Source organism: Nymphaea colorata, chromosome 1, assembly GCF_008831285.2.
Source record: "Nymphaea colorata isolate Beijing-Zhang1983 chromosome 1, ASM883128v2, whole genome shotgun sequence".
NCBI classification, from domain to species: Eukaryota; Viridiplantae; Streptophyta; class Magnoliopsida; order Nymphaeales; family Nymphaeaceae; genus Nymphaea; species Nymphaea colorata.
In genome coordinates this window covers 13,505,396-13,526,992 of record NC_045138.2, presented here as the reverse complement: position 1 = coordinate 13,526,992, position 21,597 = coordinate 13,505,396, and the positions used below count along the sequence as shown (strand labels likewise).

General features: G+C 38.9%; 2 protein-coding genes across 5 annotated transcripts; one reads left to right on the top strand and one right to left on the bottom strand.

Moving 5' to 3' along the window:
- Positions 1-2,502: 2,502 nt before the first annotated feature.
- Positions 2,503-5,118, top strand: LOC116249508 (uncharacterized). The gene is made up of 4 exons (XM_031622626.2): positions 2,503-2,917; positions 4,202-4,312; positions 4,613-4,693; positions 4,822-5,118. Exons 1-4 carry the CDS (start codon positions 2,669-2,671, stop codon positions 4,903-4,905), a joined length of 525 nt encoding a protein of 174 aa, XP_031478486.1. The 5' UTR covers positions 2,503-2,668; the 3' UTR covers positions 4,906-5,118.
- Positions 5,119-9,179: 4,061 nt separating this feature from the next.
- LOC116258935 (protein GLUTELIN PRECURSOR ACCUMULATION 3) lies at positions 9,180-20,698 on the bottom strand. 4 transcript variants are annotated; one of them, XM_031636450.2, is made up of 16 exons: positions 20,565-20,698; positions 20,376-20,473; positions 19,314-19,452; positions 19,188-19,216; positions 17,964-18,060; positions 17,823-17,878; positions 17,628-17,735; positions 15,735-15,788; positions 14,684-14,775; positions 12,381-12,465; positions 10,613-10,762; positions 10,334-10,428; positions 10,028-10,207; positions 9,804-9,944; positions 9,611-9,680; positions 9,180-9,473 (listed from the first exon to the last, which is right to left on the bottom strand). In XM_031636450.2, exons 1-16 carry the CDS (start codon positions 20,621-20,623, stop codon positions 9,460-9,462), a joined length of 1,467 nt encoding a protein of 488 aa, XP_031492310.1. In that variant the 5' UTR covers positions 20,624-20,698; the 3' UTR covers positions 9,180-9,459. The 4 variants fall into 4 exon arrangements, with proteins under 4 accessions (XP_031492310.1, XP_031492319.1, XP_031492301.1 ...); XM_031636459.2 differs by having other exon boundaries at positions 9,827-9,944; XM_031636441.2 differs by having other exon boundaries at positions 9,850-9,944.
- Positions 20,699-21,597: the final 899 nt, after the last annotated feature.

Below are 21,597 nucleotides of genomic sequence, written 5' to 3'. Positions count from 1 at the left end.
ACTGTTGTGTTCTTTTTATTCACGCAAGTAGAAACTTCAAAAAATAAAAGCCTTCATGTCAATATGTCATCTTTGGTTTGTTCTGCATCATCTTAGAGATTGGCTTCAACATGACGTTTTGGACCATGTTCAAATCATTCCTATGCTCAAATTTCTGTTCACCCTCGCGAAAATTTTAACCTTATGGCATGCGGCGGCTGGGGCCGCCCATGGCACCCACCTTGAAAATTGTCAGTCTGACTTTGGCCTGGTCTTATATTGAACAATATTAAGCTGAACTGGGCTCGTCTGTGTAGGCAGGTTGCTTGACTTGGCCATGGCAGGTACCTCATGATGCTGAGTCTGGGTCCTAGTTGGGCAATGTATAGCCTTACTCACGATTGATTATACATGGCATTGGAGATTTGACATACGGATGAATTAATACATCGAAGCAAGTTTTAATGCAATAACAAATACAACCATGGTTCAAAAACCATAAAAATGTGCGGAGGCCACAATTTTGCCGCAGTTATAGGAAAAGGTGACTCAATCTTTCTGAATGTGGCGACTGTCATATTCCGATCTTCACATAAATGTTAGTCATGTAGTGTTCCCAATACCTTTTGGAGCAGATCAACGTTCAATTATGTATTATGCTAGCAGGGGAAGGGGAAGAAGAAAGAGGCGTTGCCGCTAACATGAACTTTAATAGATTATGATAAGGGCATTAGCTTCGGGGTTCTACCGATGCATCCGTTATTGTCTGATTCCACTTGAATGGACGATGCAACTTTATACTTTCATTTCGGAAAAGAAAAAGCTAAAGATGAAGCTAAAGTTTCCGATTCGATTCAATCGTGGTGCCCGTGGCTGCGAGATTTAAAAAAAAAAAAAAACTCAAATAAGGAAATCTTATTTTTCAACTATTTTTCATTTGAATATTGGACCCCAACCCAAAAAAAAAAAAAGAAACTTTAAGACAAACAGGGAACACCACCTTGTCAAATTCTTGTAAGCCTGAATCCAGGTTTAGGCCAAAAAAAAAATTGTGGGGAGTCGGTTGGATTCCCTTTCTTTCTCCAAATGCATAGACAGTAGCAGTTTTGGTGTCAATGCATCATCAGGAGAGGGGCGTTAGTTAGGGTTAGCTCTCCCACGTATCTTCCTGTCTACGGCTATGAGCGTGACCCCTTTCTTATTGGCCTACTCCCTACCCAACCCAACTCCCTCTGACGGCACTCCTAAGCATCATCCCTCACACTGTCTCATCATCCCAATGCTTCTCTCCTACCCAAAAATGCCCTCCCCACTAAACTTCCTCTTATAAAACCACACCATTTTCATTTAATGAGAGAGAGAGAGAGAGAGATCTAAAAGCTTTCTTTGACCCACATGCAAGGAACAAAACAGAAAAGAAGTGAAGTGTTCATTTCACTTGAACCAACTAAACGCTAGCTTTGTCGTGCCTTTGCTTTCTGTTTTTTCTGCGGCTAAGCGTGTGAAGGCCAACAAATAGTAGAGTTGGGTAAATGCATCGAGAATCCAGTTTGATTCGGCTGCAGAACCGTCAAGAACGGCAGATTAAACCAACTTAATTACCGCCGGTATCTGCAAACCTTGGGCATGCAATTGGTCTGCCAAAATAAACGTGTGATCTGCAGATTCTGTGTACATGTGTGGAATTAGTACCACCCACTACACTAATTTAGTCTTAGTCTTGGTAGCTAAGCTGGAAGGAGAAGGTAATCAATCACTTGTGGAGGAACTCTGATGATCATGCTTAGCATCATCAGATGTAGCACCCTTACCTAACTGATCGAACCAGTTGACCAAGTACCCAATCTAACAATCCAAGGACAAGAAGGGCGATTAGATCAACTTATGTCACCCTTAGTTATAAAGGCCAACGTTATAAAAACAAAACAAAACCAAAAAAAAAAAGAAAATGCCGCGTGTAGCCGACACCCTGTGATAAGAGAAAAGAACGGTTGAAAGGAGTCAAGGACAACAAATCAAACAAAATATGAAAAAAGTTTATTTATGACTAGAAAATGTCCCGTTGGCATTGAATTTTTAATGGCATTTCGTTTTCACCTTCAAAAAGCAAAAAAGAAGGGCGATGTTTGTAATTAGAAAAGCATAAAAGCTTAATTTACGAGCGACGCCGAACGGTTGACCAACTGACCATGCTTTAGCAAGGATAGAAGCTAACCAAACCAGATAAGAGCGTTTAGAATTGAAATAAAATAAGGGGCAAGCAGTTATCACCAACTTGGTGCTCTCCTTTGGCAAAGGGTACCGACCAACCAACCAAGATGTAAAAGCTGCTTTTCCATATAAAGGAGGCTACTTTAGTCATTTAGCAGGGGATCAATTATTTATCATGGTTCAAAGCTGGCAGGCACATTTTTGAAATACAAAAACCAGAGTAATGGTACATGAGTCATTACGCCTCTCTCCCTTCATGAGAAATTATTCTCAATAACAAATCCCACCCCTTTGTCTCATCCTAAGCCTACTGTTTATATTCGCCTACGCCACCCAGTGCCTGCAAAAGGACGCCATTACTCTTGAGTCTTTAATCTTTAAGGAGAGAGAGAGAGAGAGAGAGAGAACGCGTGAGGGAGAGACGGTAGGGGTTTCTGACTCATCCCCAAGTTGGTGTTCTTCTGTGGGGAGGGAAAAGATGCAGCAGGTAGAGAAGCAGGCGTCTGAACAGCAGCAGCAAGTGCTCAGGCTGAAAAGCCTCGAAAGCTTCAGCGAGACTGTGAAGGACGAGAAGGGGGACGAAGACGAGGCGTCCCGGTCGGCGCTGACGGCCTTCAGGGCGAAGGAGGAGCAAATCGAGAGGAAGAAGATGGAGGTGAAGGAAAGGGTGCAGGCTCAGCTGGGTCGCGTCGAGGAAGAGACCAAGCGCTTGGCGGAGATCAAAGAAGTAAGTACATGCTCCGACCAATTACCACCGGAACCCTTTTTTCAGCTTCTTCGCTTCCTTGTTCCGAATTCGTCCTTAGTTCTGTTCGAACTTCAAATTAAGGGTTCCCAACTCCTGGTTGGGAAGCATGGCCGTGCATATCAAGTTGAACAGACGTCACGACTTCGACACCCAAAGTTTTTTATGTGTGTGTGCGTGTGTGCATGCGTCCCTCCACAGAGGCCAAGGCTAAAAGGGGATCCAGTTTCTGGGGACTCGGATGTCTGTGGTTTTTATGTCAAAGATGGTTGGACATAAGGATCAGGGGCCGGTAGTAACTGACCATGTTCTAAAACTTGTTGTATTACAAAACCAATTTAGACAGATCCCTGGGGAAAGCCGTAAAATGCTTCTTGCCTGTACCTCTTCTGATCCAAGTTTCAGCAGGCCTGGAGATTGTGTTTGTGCAAATAGAAATAGTGCTTCCCACCCATGAGAAGGGAAAAATGGAAAAACAGCTCCCCATGCAACACTGCAACCTCCCTTTCTCCAGCAAGTTGATGGTTTTTTCACAAATTTGTATGACTTTTTCTACTACCACCTTCCAGTTTTGGCCGTTATACCACTTACTCGCTTGCATGAGACACATAGAAGCTCTTGGGCTCTTCCCAGCAGTCCTCTTTGTTCAAGCCTCAAGGCTAGTTGCCTCCTGCATAAGTGCCGGAACGGGTAGGAGACCTACCTTGCAACCCAAGTGTTTCTCACTTGAGATCTAGAAAGGAAGGAGCGGTAGTTGTGAATTTTTACTAACCAATTGTCCTTAAAAATTGGAGAAAGAAAAAAAGTTTCACACTTATGCATCAAATTGATGATGAATTGGTTGGTCAGACCCAAGATCGGAGACTAGGTTTAGGCCTTGAACTGGGTCCAATCGAATCACCTTCATGATGTGTAGTCATCACAGGAATTATGAGCCAACCAGGAGTGGGGCCGCCCGTATAGCCTCCACTCCATGGCTTTCCGCGGAAGCGGAGACTTAGCTCTTCCTGCTGGGGGTTGAAGATGCCCACAATTCAGCTTTTGGTGTTTGATCGAATCTGGTAGATCCCCCTGGTCTCGGAGCAGAGGAGTTCGGATTCCTTGATATAGTTGTTAGTTAAGTTGGTCTCCACTCAAGTTTACCTGCTTAAATCGCAAAATGATTGCGCTTTCTTATCTGAAACGGTTAAGCACATAGCCAAGTTAGTGCTGCATGCAATGTCTTTTTATTAATATGAGTATGTTGTGTATCTTTGTTGCTTGCAGGAACTTGATGCATTGACAGATCCTACAAGGAAGGAAGTATCATCAATTCGCAAAAAGATTGACAGTGTGAGCAGAGAGTTGAAGCCACTTGCTCAGGCTTGCGTAAAGAAGGTGAGTCCGTTATGTTCATGACGTTCTGACATTGGGCTGCAATTTGGCTCTGACGCTTCCCCATACGCCTTGTGTCCTAAGATTCTGTTGAGTACCGACTCCCTGTAGTTAGGTCTTTCATTTCGAGGTGTTTTTTTTTTCACTTTTTGAGAATCTGACTTTCTTATATTGAAAAGAAGAACAAGAAGGGGATTCTTCTATATAGGGGATTCTTATATATATAACAGTGATTTTCATAGAGCTGGAATATGATTTGAAACTAGTAACACCTTTTTTCCCGTTATGTTTTCTTTATCACAGGAGAAGGAATACAAAGACGCGCTCGAGGCTTACAATGAGAAGAACAGAGAAAAATCTCAATTGATTACTAAACTAATGGAGGTGAGCATAAAGATGCCTGTCTTTTTGGGTTTGTAAAATTTTTTTCCTGTCTGGTTTTCATCTGATCATGACAATGGCACCTTAATTATTTGTTCGCTTCTTCTAATTAATGCAAATTGGACCAACAGTTGGTGACCGAGAGCGAAAGGCTGAGGATGAAAAAGTTGGAGGAGCTGAACAGGAGCCTCGAGTCTATGCTCATAAAACCTTGAGAAAGCGATGGAGGGAGAGAGTTTTATGGGGACTTTCTGTAACAAAGTGTGTGGTTTGGTGTGTGTCTTGTGCATTCAATTATTTGTTGCCGGTGCGCGTGCTTTTTTGTTTTGTTGTTTGTGGGGGTTCTTGTGAACATTGCTTGCTCGACCTTGGATGACTGTTAACTGTATTAAACTTGACATGTAATTGACAAGATCCATTGAGTTGTACCCTCTCTATGTATATATATATATATGTGTGTGTGTGTGTGTGTGAGTGACGCACCCCTTAAATTTAAAAGTTACTTAAGTCAGTTTGCAACTGGCTTTCGAAGCATCTCTCTACTGGTTTGAGTTGGCACCAACTCAAACGATGAGGAAACAGAGCATAATGGCACATGGGCGTCGTCCCGTTCTGCTTGCAGAGCATCCCAAACTCTTGACCTGAACACAGTGGCCAAAGCGGAATAAGCAACGTTCACCTGCTTTTATTTATTATTTTATCTGCAGATGCTCCCAGCAACCTTTAACTATATCTAGCTGCACCGTTCAATTCCCGAAATTCGTGTAATTAAATTGAAAATGTGTTCTTATCTCATTCTCAGAGAAATATCTTCTTCGCGTGCAAGCATACGCACACAGACATTTTACGCACACAGTCAAAATAACTAGTTTTCTCACAACTACATAGTAATCTTTTTATACATACTATATAATTTCTAGAAAGTTCGGAAAGATAATTATGATACTTCTTATTTTTGGGTGGTAAATTGTTTTACGGGATCTATTTCCTTCACAACAATAACTAAGCAAGCATGACTGGTTCAACAGTTTCAGAAAAGTTGGTGGTTTGGTATCACCTAACCCCAAAAGAAGTGCCGATGCTTTAACAGGCCTTTAGTTTCATATTAGTGCGATATGAAATGGGACAAAGTGGGTTGGCCAGAACAAGTAAAAGTTTCGCGCTTGCGGCAGAAAGGCGTAGGCTTGGTGTCACAATCATGTTCCACTTATCTTCTACAAAAGATTCGGAGTTGCCTTTGCTTTTCTACGGTCAAGCTACGGGGGATAGCTTTTACTAACATTACGGTCCAACGTTCTCATCTACTCTTACTTGTATAGGTGAACAGACTCCGGCAGAAAACGGGCCCTTTCCTACATGGCAGTTCGGCTAAAACTATGGGCTGCAGTGTTAAGATTCATGACGTTAACACGTGACATTTGTTTTCTTGGTACTCAAAAGTAGGTGCAATACCCACAAGACAAGATAGTCGTCTCTTACCTTTAAATGTTCTACGTAAAAACGTTTATATATATATATATATATATATATATATATATATATATATATATATATATATATATAGAGAGAGAGAGAGAGAGAGAGAGAGAGAGAGAGAGAAGTCAACTCTTCAAGCACGCCTTTACTTGCAACACATTAGAAATTTAGAAATGCATGCGTGTTTTTGGGTTTGTTGTCTTCAGCCAGTTGAGTTTCGACCGTTACATCTCGTAGTTGGTATCCAACAGTTAGTTTAAGTATAAATTTGTGGGCTGAAGGCGCCAAACATTTCAACTGCCGAAGCTTTTGTCCTCCTTCAAAAAGCTGCAGCTTTTATATATATAATTTGAGCTTCAAAGCATCAAATTTGTGTTTGATATGTACAATTTCTCCAAATTAATGACTTTTATACGTTTCACAGCCTTTTGGTTAAGATCAAGTGCAAAGTAATGATTTTTGGAATTCTGTTGAATATTTCTTTTGCCGAGAACAAGATTTATTTTATTAAAGTTCAAAGTCTAAGGTAGGCTTAAGTTGGGTTGCGTTGAATGTGTCAAACCCCTGGGCGAAACTTATGACCTTTTCTTCTTTTCCATTTTATGGTTCCATGAGATGTTTTTATTACAAATTACAACTTGCATTTTATTAGGCAATTAAATCTGAAAGTACTCTTAAGGAATAAGAATATAGAGGTGACTTAGAAAGAAAACCTTTGCTGCATATCACATGGAAAAAGTCAGCCATCACAAATGGCTTTTCTAAACCTACAGCAAGATCAAGAAGGTGTCTTCCCTGGAAAGATAACAAAAAAGATCCGACTTTGGTAAAGGAAAACTAAAGTGGGAGGCGATCATTTGCTTTATTATTCAAGCGTCCGATGATTATTATTTACAACTTGCAATACTAATGGAGTTTCATCCGCATAATGGCCCTCTCTATTTTGTTAGAACCAGGGTAAGATGCTGATCCACGACGTGGTTGAAATTTCCACAGCTTTTAGCATTTCTTTCTTGATCTCAAGTTTTTAACATGAGTAAATTTCTCTTCATTTGCCCCTTATCAGACTGGCTAGCATATATGTGAAGATAAATTAAAGTAGTGAGAAAGTGAAAAGCTTGTATTATTCATTTGCCTGAGAGTCATGCTCTTCGAAGTAGTCTAGAGCAATTCTACGAATGCGCGTCACTTTCAAGCTTCATGAATGCAAGGAAATGAAAAACTTTTGACCATCTTATACCACATGAGATTTTGTTTTCACGTTCCAATATCGACGCGCGCAAATCGCAAGGTCGACACAATATTCAAATCAATTTCTACATGAGTAGATTGATTACCACTCCCTATACCTTCTGTTTCATACTTCAATAAAAAGAACAATGATAAAGTCGTCCATAAGTCAATCATGCTTATACAAGGTCCAAAGATGCTTTTAGATCGACAAACTTCTTTTTTAATATAAAAAAAAAGTCATAAAGTGCTCATCCTGCTGTCAAGACTTCTTTTCAAACGCCCGTTCCGCTCGACAAATCGCTGGTTGGAAAGCCAACATGTTTTCTAAATTAAGAAAGAAAAGGAGGGTGGAAAGAACCCGTCAGTGTCCAAGGTCATTCTGTTAACGTCAACAATGTTGGCATCTTGCTATTTTTCATGTTCTTACTGCACATTGGTGATTTTTCCAAATTGATCATATGAATGTTGACAAGCTTTGGGAGTGTTGACAAGCTTTGGGGGAATTTGGACTTCCATCCTGCTCGAGTGAGCATCAGACTCTGAGTTTTTTTATAAACCTTGAACAATTTCAGATCCACCCAGTTTCAAAACCCAGCTCGAGTATGAAATTTCATAAACTATAGCCACATTCTTCATAATCGAACCACCTTCGTTTCTAAACAAGAGGTCGTAGAAAGTACATAGATTGGTTTGACACCCCAACCATAAGTGGGTCGTCAAGACCTTGCCTACTGAAAATTTTTAAACTTGAACTTGAACGATGGAGCCCTCAGGGATTCGTGTATGAGATTTTCGGCCGGTATTGATCCCCTACTTGATTGCTACCACATGTCGCATCAATCTGAACCAACCTCTGAATTTAGATCTGGTGATCAACCATTGTCTAATTAAATAATACCTATTGGATTCTTCATTGCACCTTGCAGAATCTTTTCTGGTTGCTTCAAGACCAACTCATGAAATGTTATACAATAATCTTTTAAGGGCAAAATATCTCCTCACGATTCTGATCTTTTTTCTTTTGACATATCACGAATATGACCACTTGTCGATGTACTACTGTGCCAGCCCTCCCTTTAATACACACGAAGATTAAAAATGAATAAAAATGAGAACTTTCACACCTATGCCGGACAGCTCTATCATTAGAAAATAATAATAATAATAATAATAATTGAAACGCCAAAATATCGTTAGGGGTTAAAACAAAATCGTGTAAATCGAGATATGGCATCCAGATAATTTTCCTAGATACAATCACAAAATGGGAAACCATGGCGTTCAGAACAGAACATAAAATCCTATAGATTCAGACGCTAAATCATTCCTTTACAAGCAAATGCTTGATATCGACCAGCTTTCCAAGAATCTAGCACGAGTACAAAAAATTTTGGATACAGATTAGGCTCCACCTCATAAAACACTCTTCGATTATGACCACGGACCTGCCATGCAAAGATTTTCTCTAAGACCATCCATGATTCAGCTCGTACGTGCTCTGCTTGGAACACTCAGGAAACCTCAATAGGCCTCAAGAGGAAGACTACAGGAGCTGCTTAATCTTCGAACCAAGTTTACGGTAACCTAATCAACGGACTTGAAATGCACGAGGGGAACAATACGAACCAACTGAACAAATAACAGCAATATGGTCTGATGATGTGTTCGCATCAAATAAATTGATATCTAAAAATTGAAAGAAATAACATTCTTTATCGGATGTTTCTGAACAGACGGCTTAAAGAAGTAACATTGAGGTCAATGATAAGCAAGAATAAAATGGCGTAAAGTATATTTTGAGGTTTTGATCATATTGGTACCTTTGGAAAAAAAATAGTCATCAAACTACAAAACAATCAAATTACAAAAGGCATACCATGTTAGCTTCTTCAAATGTTGAAAGCATAACCGCATTAGAGACCCCACTCCATCAGATTGGCGTGGTGCGTACATACAAATACTTGACACCTCAGCAACAAGAACTACGAAAAACAGACTATCCATGCTCCACGCCTCCGTTTGAGAGAAGTAGATGATACTCGTTCAGCAATTTAGGGATGTCACTCATACGCAACTGAACATGCACACATTCATCACACAAGATGGAAAGATTAAAAAACGAGCACATAACTGAAACTTCACCCAGCAGAAACCTATTAATGCCTATATATAGCCTATAGTTAGCCCGTTTCATAATCCCTGGACTCATACCTGAGAAGCATTCCTCACATGGAAGAAGTGAAAAACTGGCGTGCCAGAATAAGTAGAGTCTGCATATTTCCTACAACAATACCAAATACAGAAAAGTGGCGAGGGAAAAATCAGATGAAATTTGATAAATAAAAGTTAAAATCTCAATGGACTAAAGCAAGACGATATATTTTTCAATGCACAGGGTACTTGCTTTATAAAAGCAATGCACCAAACCTCCACAAAAGGCTGATAGTGACCTGGAGACCAAACGTTGATAGTCTCGGAGGAGTGGCCCAAGCTCTTGCAGCTGTATTGACCTTGCCGAACATTTCATCCAGTGTTCCCGAAGGGCCTGTATTGACATAAAGCTTAATGGAACATGCGGCCAATCTGTCAATGTCAACTGGAATGACCCTGTACCAAGACGGCACATACCTGAACAAGATCAGTCTCATTGTGAGTTGTTATATTCATTTTTGAAGCAAGCCTTGATGACAGATCAAGAAGCTCCTTGTCATTCACTTCGTCAACAAGTCCACCGTCAGATTCTGAAGGAATAGATACCGAAATACCCAATCTTTTATGCAACTCAGTCGTAATAGATGCATCATCTTCCTATAGCAGATGGGGACGCAATATCAGCTATTAGAAACACTTGATCAAAGGCAGAAACCTCAAGAACAGAGAAACTTCAATCCTAGCACTAATAGTATTCAAAAGCTAAAATAAGTGCTGATATACCTTCATAGGTTTGTCCAAAGTACTGGACATAACATAAGTGCTTTCTGAAGAATTGGTTTCTCGAGAGGGACCTGACCGCTTTGCAATAGGATCATCTGTGAACCGAGAAGATACCAGAACAAAAAGACATAAAAAGTGAGAAAGGTTGCTAATTCCTATTTTCACTTCGCACAGTACCCTCCATCTTAGCCTTGATTATATTTCCATAACTCAATTAATTTATACATCTAATAATGTTAACATAAGAAGACCATCAGAAAAAATTTTTACAGAAATTACCTTCTGGAACCAACCACCACAAATCACCATAGGTAGACTTTCCATCATAACCACCAAACAATAGATAGCGAGAACCTATGCAAGTCATGGAATGATATGCTCGAGCAGGAGGGTCGTTACTTGTTACCATGCGCTTCCACTGCACAGACACTAAATAAAATTCAAGCAACTGGCTAAGCATAAATGAAGGAAAGAAATATGTTATGAACATAAAAAAAGGAAAGTCAAACAGAAAATTGTTGGAGAAGATCTTGGATCAGAAAAATAGCAGAAACTTGTCATACATTAATACTAGATCTTGCTTTGGGAATATGCCACAGCAATGAACTTATGGCAATGGTGATTAAGGTATAAAATCAACTGAGATCATCAGAACTCTTTAAAATCCTCTATTTAGTTTACCATTATGATTTTTACGCTGGTACATTCATGGTACAATATTTTACATAACGTCATACATATAAATGTAGAGTACACTAAATAGTTGCATAGTGTATGGTATGTTAATATAAGTGAGAACTGTTGACCCAGTTACAACACCAAAACAAAAAAAAGATAAATACTCAAAAATATTATGCTAAAAATCATAATATTACCCCCCAAATTTTAAAAAGTATATAAAACAAAATTGAGGACCGTTCACGTGAATGTGCAAGATACTGGAAGACCAAGAAAAAATAGTAAAAACCAGTTGCCCTCTACTGAAAGCTGACCTACGTCAAACGTCTAGCTGACAGGCACGACCTAACCATCTAGCTCGCTGTTGTTGAGAGCTGAACTAAACAAACGAGAAGAAGTGATTCCTGGAGACAGGCTTAGATGGTGACTTTCAGGAGCCAGTCAAAAAGAGATGCAACACAAAATCCGACCACAACAAGTGTTAGGGTTACTCCTTGTGTGCAAGCTATCAAAAAAACAAAAACTTATAATGCCCACAACACGGCATAGACATTGCTTCCAGCTGTCCAACAGAAAGCACCAACCTCTGAAAAGCCATATAAAGCATCATGAAATCATTCTGTAGTCTCAAACTTCAGGTTGGCAAAAGTAGCTAACATGGATGGAGAAGCATGTCAAAGGTCAATCCCCTACTCAAATCAAGCAAATGAGCTTCTTCCAACACAAATCATACAAAAGGTTTGATTTTAAAGATGTTCTCATCACTCCAGAGGATGTGATCTTGACAATATTACTATACTTTTTTTTTTGAGAAATTTCTGCAGTAACATTTATTATTAATTGAGAACAAAAAAATATTTCAGAAAATTTAAGGCCAGCTTGACAACACTAAGCAAAAAATCGACATGATTGGATGGATACATAACAAATAGGGTGTATATCTGTTTTATACTATCCATCAGACAATAAATGGAAAACAGATCCAGTGCAATGTAATCATGCAATTTTGAGCAATACACACTAAAAAAATCCAAACTTTCTTTTCTATTTCACCACATAGGTGAACCTACGTACTACAAAGCCTTAAATCCATGCATATATCAGTTTATTGCATAGATAAATCAACAATCTAAGATTGGTTGTATACACATCCAAACAGGGTTGTCAGATGTGTATATTTGAAACATTAAAAAAAACTTTGATTTCCAAATGTAATTGCAGAAAATTTATGCAATTATAGCACTAATTTGTTCAAACACTTAGGTATAAGATCTGATAATAAAAATAATAAAATGACCTAATTAATCATTAAAACGCTGGCAAAGACACATAAGCCAAAAAAATGACAAATAAATGATCAAATAAGTACCTCTGTCCAAAACAATACAATCATTATGGTAAACATCATATCGGCTTAGCCATCCACCAGTTCCATGTCCACCAAATAACAAAAGCTGCAATATAAACAGATGAATCATGTTACTGAAGCTCAATCATAAAGGCAAGAAATAAAAAAAAAAAAAAAAAAACCCTGCTCCACACCTTCCACTGTATATGGACATGGTATGACATAATAAATCAGCTTCAGATATCAAATTTTGGTGTTTCTACAGATCTCATAAATTTCGACAAGGAAAGCAAGAACATGCAAAAAGAAAGAAAGGAGAGCTAACAAGATGAAGCCCTGAGGAAGAATATTCCCCAGGGCAGAAATCAAATAGATTAATTTGAGAAATACAGCAACCATATTTGATATAACATTTATTAAAAGGTTCATTTATGGTCGTTCTCTTTCTCCATGTACTTGTGAAACCAAATTGATCTCCTTACCTCCACTGAGACCACCAGAGTCAGAAGTTTACATGTAAAGTTAATGCATATAAACTGTTTATAAGATTGAGTCAAAGAAAAGAGAACACCTACCCCACTGCATTACCCTCCCAACCGAAATCCACTCTTTATAATTTGTGGAAGTGCGAGGAGGATGCAGATAAATTCCAATGTTGGGGTTGAGATACCAGACCATGTTAAAAAGGAGCAAGAACACTAAGAAGTAAGAACATCGAGCTTTAGTAGCAGAAGAACTAAGTATATCTCCGCTTGAGTCTCTAGAAGCATGACTTTCCCCAAACATACTGCATTACTTTGAGACTCTCATTTCAATTGATATATCTCATGATTGAATCAAATGCATACACCCAAACCTATCACAGAATAAATGAGTAGCAAGCCCAGCAAGAAATAGTGTCATAGAACTACAGTCAAAACCTTTTCTATGCAATTGCATTCATGTACTTCCTCACTCGACAATAATGTAATCGAGCATTTCACAATTAGCTTTCCTTGGACTGATCAAACAAGGGTTCGCTATTTTTTCTTTAGATTAAAATGCACCTTTGGGCTGCTTAGTCAGAAATTCATCTTCTTATATGTTTATAAATAAATATAACTCAGAAAGACTGTTTCTTGCGAGTTCTCTAATAGTACTAAAGGAGGAATTGGTGCCCACGTCCACAACCCCCCTCCCCCCACACCGCCCTCTTGTTCAGGTGAAAGCTAGTGGATCAATGTAATTTCCAATTATAGAAGCTTGTCCAGAATTGCCCTGTGAACCAGGGACCTCTTCCATTTAACGGTACTTCATGAGGTTCCTAGTTAGGCCACTTGCTTGTCTGTGCAGTCAGTGGTATCTTTCCAACAATTTTAAAAGTTGGTCATCATTAACAAGCTTCCCCTCAATGTCTGAAATCATGAGATTGACACATGATTAACCAGCTAATCACATTTTACAAGTGAAACGCCTTCAGATCTATGTCACAAGTGGGGTGAGAGTGGGGGTGTAGGTGCGGCAATTTTCAAAAAAAAATTGGGTGCATGTGCAGCAAGGGTATATAATATAATCTTATTATATATAATAATCTGTTATTTAACTCATTAACTATTTCATAGCCTTGTCCATATTTTCTTAAACTCATTACTATTGTTGTAATAATTTTTATGTTAGGGCTCTTTAGTCCCAAATTTTGTGTTAAATGAAATGAGGGTGTCATCCCTTTTAAAGAATGAAATGACAGACAGACAGAGGGAGAGAGAGAGAGAGAGAGAGAGAGAGAGAGAGACATGAGGGTTTCATCAGTCCCATTATTGCTGCCCTGAAAAAGTGGGAAAATGAGAGAGAAAAAGAGAGAACGAGAGAGATGCTGGCTTGAATAGTGATATTGCTGCCTCACTCTAGCCGGATGCCAGTCACAAGAGACATCATTCTTGCAAACGCCAGTCGCTGGTTGTCAAAAGAGAGAGAGATGAGAAAGACGCAGATGATTCATGATGAACAGGTGAGTATATTTTTTTAAACTCCAAAAGAGGGTGATGTGCACTTGTCCATGGACAGAAAAGGGTAGGGGTGGTCTACAGTACCCGACTTGTGTTGACTAAGTTGGGTGTTGTACAGAAGGCGTATCAGTAGTTGCACCTGCACTAGTGTCACGTCGACAAGGGAGCGGCACCTCTTTTGGTGCATCAATGTTTTATAACTTTATAGGCACAAAACAATAACTTTTTTTATAGCAAAAGGTCAACCAAAGCAACTTCTACAAAAGATGCTACACCAATTGAAATCAAGCAAGAAAACCAAAAAAAAAAAAAAAACAGAAATAAGTCTTGTCACTGTACGTGGTTTCCATTTGAAGTTACTGTGTGACCACAACGAGGAGAAGGAGATTGACCAGGTAGCTTCAACATTGTCCATCCTGGGGTCTCACCCTCTTCCTTCCACAACAAAGACACACAAGTCAAAAAAACAAGCTTAAACAACATAGGACCCAGAAGCAATTCAATACCAAGTATTAATATGTCAAGCATCTAATAACATGTAACAGTAACATATAATCAGGATTCTCTGCTATAGTCACAGCAATCTTCAATATTTTCCAAATTGCAATATAATGACAGGACATCATAGAATAATGACAGAGGCATTCGATCGCAATAACAGAAGAAGCATCTGTATATTTCCATGAAATAGCATTTGTGGAAAAGGAAAGAAGCTCCTTGATTTTTACCTTCTGTCCTCATAGATTGTCTATTCTTCAATTGTTAAAAGAAAGCTTATTTTTCTCGTTCTTCATCGCTATAACAGCAATGGTTTTTCGTCTTCCCTTTTGGCCAATGACCTTGTCTTCTTTATATTCCACTTTCTAATTTGTGATTTTCCTAATTAAAACTTTGTTACGATTTTAATGACAAAACCCATTTTTGGCTTCTTCGTATGATCTTGCTCCAAGTTTTGGTATTAATATTGGTTAGTATCACAAGATAAGAAATCATATAATTGTGCATCAAATTCCTTGTGAGCTTTTCTTAATTAATAAGGAAAAAATAAATCTCCTTATAGCCTGTTGAAATGGAGTTGCAAGCTGATTGGATATGGATCAGCTGAATGGATTAAATCAGACTCAACTAAAATTCACAGCACATCCAAAATTTGTGACTTGCATACATAAGACACCGTTTGGCCTATTCCAACGACTTTTTAGTCTATATTAACTACCACCCAGCCACATTTAGACATAAGCCTACCAATACCAATGCTTTTTACATCACCTTCCAGCAAAGGCATGTAATGCAAGCAAGAACAGCATCAAAAGATACCATTGCGTAAGATGTACACATAAGACATTTGGAGTCTAGACTGAAGGAGGAGGCAAAACTTAAACCAAAATACCTTCAACAAGACCCTTCAATGCCCACAAATCACCCATAATAGGGCCACCACCTCCTGTAAAAGAAAAGCAATTCAAGAATCAAAAGGAGATAGTTACGAGCAAAACACAGTTAAACACCACAATTTAGCTCACAATTTACACCAAGAGCATGAAAATATGTGGACGCAGCCTCATTGTGATGCATATAGTTGCATGTGCCATCAGCAAATAAGGAAAAGAAAGGCACTACTGCATATAGATATAGAGCTCCCCCAGGAACTGTATCCATAAAAAAGAGGAGTTTTAAAATATTATTTTGAATTTCCCAGGTGTGAATCACCATAACACACACACACATATGTAGAGACACTGATTTTCTGAACCTAAGCAAAGCTGCATGAACACCAGTTCAATGGCTTGTCACTTTGTTTCTAAAAGCAATGTACACTGCCTAAGCGATTAGCCAAAAAAAAGAAAAGAGATTTAATATATAGTAATGGTATGCATCAAGTATGCAGTAAACTACAATACCTAGGCATAATACATGTTAACAACTTTTACTAACAAAAAAAAAACTCATAGCACCTAGGCTGTAGGTCGCCAGGCATTATGAAGCACCTGTTGCCTAGGCCCACCCTCGGCCAAGGCAATTAGGCACAAGTGACATGCTTAGGGCGCCCGACGACATAGCTTTTTGTTGTGCAGAAACTACAGCTATTGCACCTTTAGAGATTCTCATTTTATATCATATCCAAAAAAGTGTTCAATATCATCCAAGCCCAATAAACTTCCTTTCAAGGGACACTGTCAAAAATATGAAGATCAATCTAGACCAGCCTATACTTATATTCCATTCTAAGCAGCCTACCTGAAAATTCAACAGTTATTGCCTATGTCACATTGGTGCGGGTACGATACGGGTAAGGGTACGGGGATACGGGTACGCACACGGCAATTTTCAAATTTTTTGGATATGCGGATACGGCAAATTTTATATTCTCAAAAATGATAAAATAAAAAAAAGATTAAATTAATAGTTCTGATAAAAAACGTGTCTTCTTCTACTGTTTTCCGTAAGAGGAGAACTAATACAACAGGAAAAATCATACAAATCGACTTCATTTTTTGGTTCGGATTGGGTCTGGCCCAAACCCGATCCAAAACGTATCCACCCCATATCCGTATTCCCGTGTCAGAGTATCGACACGGGTACGTGGGCAAAACCCATGTATCCGTGTGTTGTAGGTTATTGCACAACCTCTAAAAAACTCTGTACAATGTGTCAAAAAAATCAATCACCCTATAAACATGTTGACCTTCTTTACAAAGTGAGGCAGTGGATAGATTTCAATTTTCACATTACACAAAGCATAATAGAACTTCAGTATCTGATGGCAATGAACAAAGTTTCTGTGAAGTCAAGGTGATGGGCTTGCAATATAGGACAACCGTGAAGGAAAAATCATTTCCCATTCACGTGTTACAAGCCAAAACCAGAAAGGATTAACAGCTTAATGCATTCTTGTGGTCTGCCAGTGAGGTCATTGATGAATTCCATTTTGTTCATTTTTTTTCCTGTTCTTGAAAGCTTGATTAACAATGATGAACAAGTAGAACAACAACCGCAGTTGCACCCAGAACTTTTCAAATAAATTTCCTACAAAACTTTTACGTTTGAGAAGTACAACTAGCCGTAAAATACTGCAGTTTGTAAGTAACAGAAAATAAAACAAAGGATTTTACAACAACCCAAAGACAAAAATTAAGTGGGCAACTATTTGCAATTCTTTTACCCTATGTCCAGAGATAAAATTTAAAACATCTTTAATGATTGCATTCAAAATAAAAGAGCTTTAGAGTAACTGGCACATACAAGAAAAGAGAAACAGTGAAACAAAGTTGAGATAATTCACCTCTACCACCAAAAATAAGCATGCGTTTCTCGATCATAGTTGCAGTATGCCCACACCTAGGTGGTGGCAAAGAACCCAAAACAGACAACTCCATCCACTCGAGAGACACTATTGAAGGAAAGCGTACTTTCAAAAATAAATGATATGTAATATTTTAAAAGATAAGATAATCTATCCAACAAAATAATGAATTACTTGTGTCCAAGACATAAACATCTGATAACCACTTTTTACCATCCCACCCACCATACCTGCAACCATTCAATGTCATGATAAACTCGTGAACATCGCAAGACATAGTACACAAAGCAGCAAACAATAAGCATCAGAACAGACATCACAATTTTACGGTTCCCAATGGCTGCAGCAGCAGCAAAATCACGTGCTGAAGGCAAATCACCATAACTGCTTAGTTCTGTCCATTGCCAAATATCTGGTCAAAAGAAACACATGTGAGTCATGATAATGCGAAACACGCAACAGGCAAGCATGTGCCATGCAATTATAAATAAAGAAAGCAATTCCATACTCAGATCAACAAGGAAAGTACAAAAAAATAGACGTCATAAAAACATAAAAAGTGTATTACACTACACATATGATCAACTGTTGTTTACATATAAACAGACCAGGAGAAAAGATCGACACAACAGAAAGTGTGAACGACATCAACAAATAAAACTGGTCTTCGAGAGTTCGTGCTAGGCTGCACAAAAGGCCAAGTAACTCAAGCTCAACTCAATTATAAACTAAATGAGCTTAAGTGAAGTCATGTAGTTAAACTAGCCAAGCTCAAGCTAGGTACGCTTGGCCCTTTAGGCTCCACTCAGCTTGCCAAATGCGCACACATTTCCTAGTGCAGTTATAAAAAATGCTTTGGGTTCAATGAGTGTTTTTGTGGTCTTTCAAAAAGAAATTTCTGGATCAAAACTCAGTATCACACTTTGTTTTTGTGTGTGTATGTGTATCTTTTAACATGACTTAGCTATGCTCAAGCCAGCAAAAAGCTGGCTGGAGCTTAACCTAGTCAAGCCGACTCAAACAGATAGCTTTGAACTCAAGGTGAGCTTGCTAGGGCTGAACTAGCTCAAGCTGGCTCAGCTTGGCTTGTCAATTCCACTATTGATCTTGAAATTTTAAGGGATTCAATATCCAGATATTAGGTTCAAACTTCAAAGTATACACATTATACAAAGCAAATAAGCAATATTGAGAAATTTTAATAATAAAACAAGAGAAAAGTCATAATGACAGTATGTATATTTCATGGATTTGCTTTGCAAAATCATATAACATGCCAATGAAATTAATGGGAACTTACATCCAAGATCATTTCAAATAGACATTCTACAGTACCCATTTTCATAGAAAATCTAGCAGAGAACAAATGGAAAGACTAATATTCTAGATATATACTTATCATATCGATTATTCATTCACATTTATATGCCCTCTGCTTACAAAAAATATTCATAAAACTTTAAGATACTGCAAGCATAAGGAGACTGACCACGACCAATCAGTATGTAATGGCAAAAACAGTTCTAGCAGAGATATTACCTGTATCAAGCATCCAGAAATCCCGCAGCCTGAAAATATGATTGAATTGTGACTATTGGAATATTGTGATTCAAGTATAGCAAGAGAATAATGGTGGAAGCATATAACAGGACCTATATCACAAACCTTTTGTTACCAGAACGACCACCAAAAACAAACATATGGCAATCGATAGCCACAGCAACATGAAAAGCTCGAGGGCATGGGCCAACTTGCCCATCAGACTCGTTCCCCGTACATTCTGGCTGGAACCAGACTTTGTTTTCTGCAACCACCACAAAGTTAAGATGAAATTAGAATCACCAACCATGTACAGATTGATCCCAATAGTTACAAAAGTTCGGCACTCGTCCAAGTTTGTAGCATGAAAATAGACGCCATCAACTCTAACGAGAATCAGTAATTTAGAGTGAACTCCAAACAACAGATAATACTGAGATCCTAAAAAAGTGATAGAATGAACATCATATTGCCAGGCATTCTTTGTAAACATGTTTGCTTTAGTACAGCTAGAGAAATTGAAGAGATTAGAAAGTTAAAACATACCCAGCCTTGCTTAAGAAACTGTAGAGAAGACCACGGGGAAACCAATGCTCGCCTAACTGGCAGCATTTCTTTGTCTTCTATCCTATAATTGTGGTTCCAAGTGCAACCGTAGCAATCTACAGACAACACTAGCGTTTTGAATATGCTGCGAGGCACTCAGTGTATTGTAAGGACACATCAGAACCCCTACGGACTTACTAAAGGCGATGCATTGCACACTATTGAGTAATTTCTTACCACCAACTGGTTTGGTTTTGTCTATTTTATACGAGTAGTGGCATAGCGAACACCCATCTTGGAGGTGACCATAGTATGTATGAAATGATATGTAATGAACAACCCTAAAATGTCCAATCTTCACTGCCCAGACACAATTGGATGCATGAACTACCCAAAACAGCAACTTTGCAAGTAACAACACCTGAAAAAGAAAAGGCCTCCCTGACTTGGAATGATCTTAGCAACATCTTATATATGCAACAACAACCAAACCAGGAAACGAGGAAAACAAGATCAGGCTAGCGTCCTCCTCGGGCGTATATTTATGGGTTGGAATTTGGGAGGAAACCGAAGAGTCCCAAACCATGACACGGAAGGAAACTACAGAATCTCAACAGCAAGAAATAGGAAGGAAGACGTCACCGGTATCATAGACGCATAGATCATTTAGGAACCGCTTCTCCACGAGGCCTCCAAAGACTACGACCATCGATTTCCCAACGTTGACGGCAGTATGACCACTGATAAGTCGGTGGAGAGTCAGACATGGGAGAGAGGGGGGAGAGAGAGAGAGAGAGAGATAAGAAGATTATGATGATCAAGGTGACGCACCTTCGTGGACGAGGAAGCGAACCCCCGAAATCGGAGGAATTCGCCTGAACCCAGTGCATCGTCACCGGAGTCTTGCTCCTTCCTCTTGTAGCGGGCTCGCAGACGGAGACGAGGGGAAAAAGAATGCGACTCGCGCCAACTACTTTATGGCGGCCAGCAGTTATAAATTTGGATATAGCCCGGTTATTTGGACGACCCGGAACCATTTTGATGGGCCGATGTAAGCGGGTCGGATTCATTCCCATCTCGGACACTGTTGGACTTCCGTATATGGCCCAATTGGATGGAGAGGTCAGTCAGATTACCGACTTTTTTTTGGATTTAAATGGAGACTGAGTATAGACTTTTTTGGTTTACGGATCTAACTATCTGGATAATCTTATGAAAAAACATCCAACATGCCAAAAATTCTAGAATATCTTTTCCCTGTTTGTTGGACCTTTTAACCTAAAGAATTTTTCCAGGACAAATTTGACCATTCGTGGTGGTCATCAAACACTGGCATGCCCTTTTTTTCATTTTGCAAGAACCCAACATCAATGAAAATGAAAATAGATGAGAGCATTACAACAATACACTCGTCCATCTTAACATTATAACCGTGTATGCTTTGCAAGAATCAACATCATGAAAAGGAAAATGTCCTACTAAAAAAGTTACAATCCATTGAGAAGCCTTCAAACATGCACATTTCATTTGCGGTAAAGAATAAATGAAAAGCACATGGCCTACATTTCTGCTGTAAGAATTCTCAAGTACCATGATTTAGTTTTTCTATTGATTCCATAGATGGAAGACACGAACATGCCATCTTCCATGGTTTCAAAATCACAGCCGTCCAACTTCAAAGGTAGTCCATAATATGATATGAAGTTCAGCTTAAGATTGCATTAAAAAAAAAAAAAAATAGGAAACCACTTCAACCACCACACAAGAAAAAACGAAATAGGTTTGCGTTATATCTACATCCAAAAGAAATTTCTCTTTATCTTTACACATTCAATGCGTGAATTCACACATGGGGCTCAAGTCA

Excerpts from the sequence above, each read along its gene's own strand:
- LOC116249508 (XM_031622626.2), top strand. The coding sequence starts at position 2,669 with ATGCAGCAGGTAGAGAAGCAGGCGTCTGAACAGCAGCAGCAAGTGCTC. Across the intron at positions 2,918-4,201 it reads GCTTGGCGGAGATCAAAGAA|GAACTTGATGCATTGACAGA; the intron begins GTAAGTACATGC and ends TGTTGCTTGCAG. Across the intron at positions 4,694-4,821 it reads TGATTACTAAACTAATGGAG|TTGGTGACCGAGAGCGAAAG; the intron begins GTGAGCATAAAG and ends TTGGACCAACAG.
- LOC116258935 (XM_031636441.2), bottom strand. The coding sequence starts at position 20,623 with ATGCACTGGGTTCAGGCGAATTCCTCCGATTTCGGGGGTTCGCTTCCT. Across the intron at positions 20,474-20,564 it reads TCGCTTCCTCGTCCACGAAG|TGGTCATACTGCCGTCAACG; the intron begins GTGCGTCACCTT and ends CCGACTTATCAG. Across the intron at positions 17,736-17,822 it reads TGTTTATGTCTTGGACACAA|TGTCTCTCGAGTGGATGGAG; the intron begins GTAATTCATTAT and ends TTCCTTCAATAG.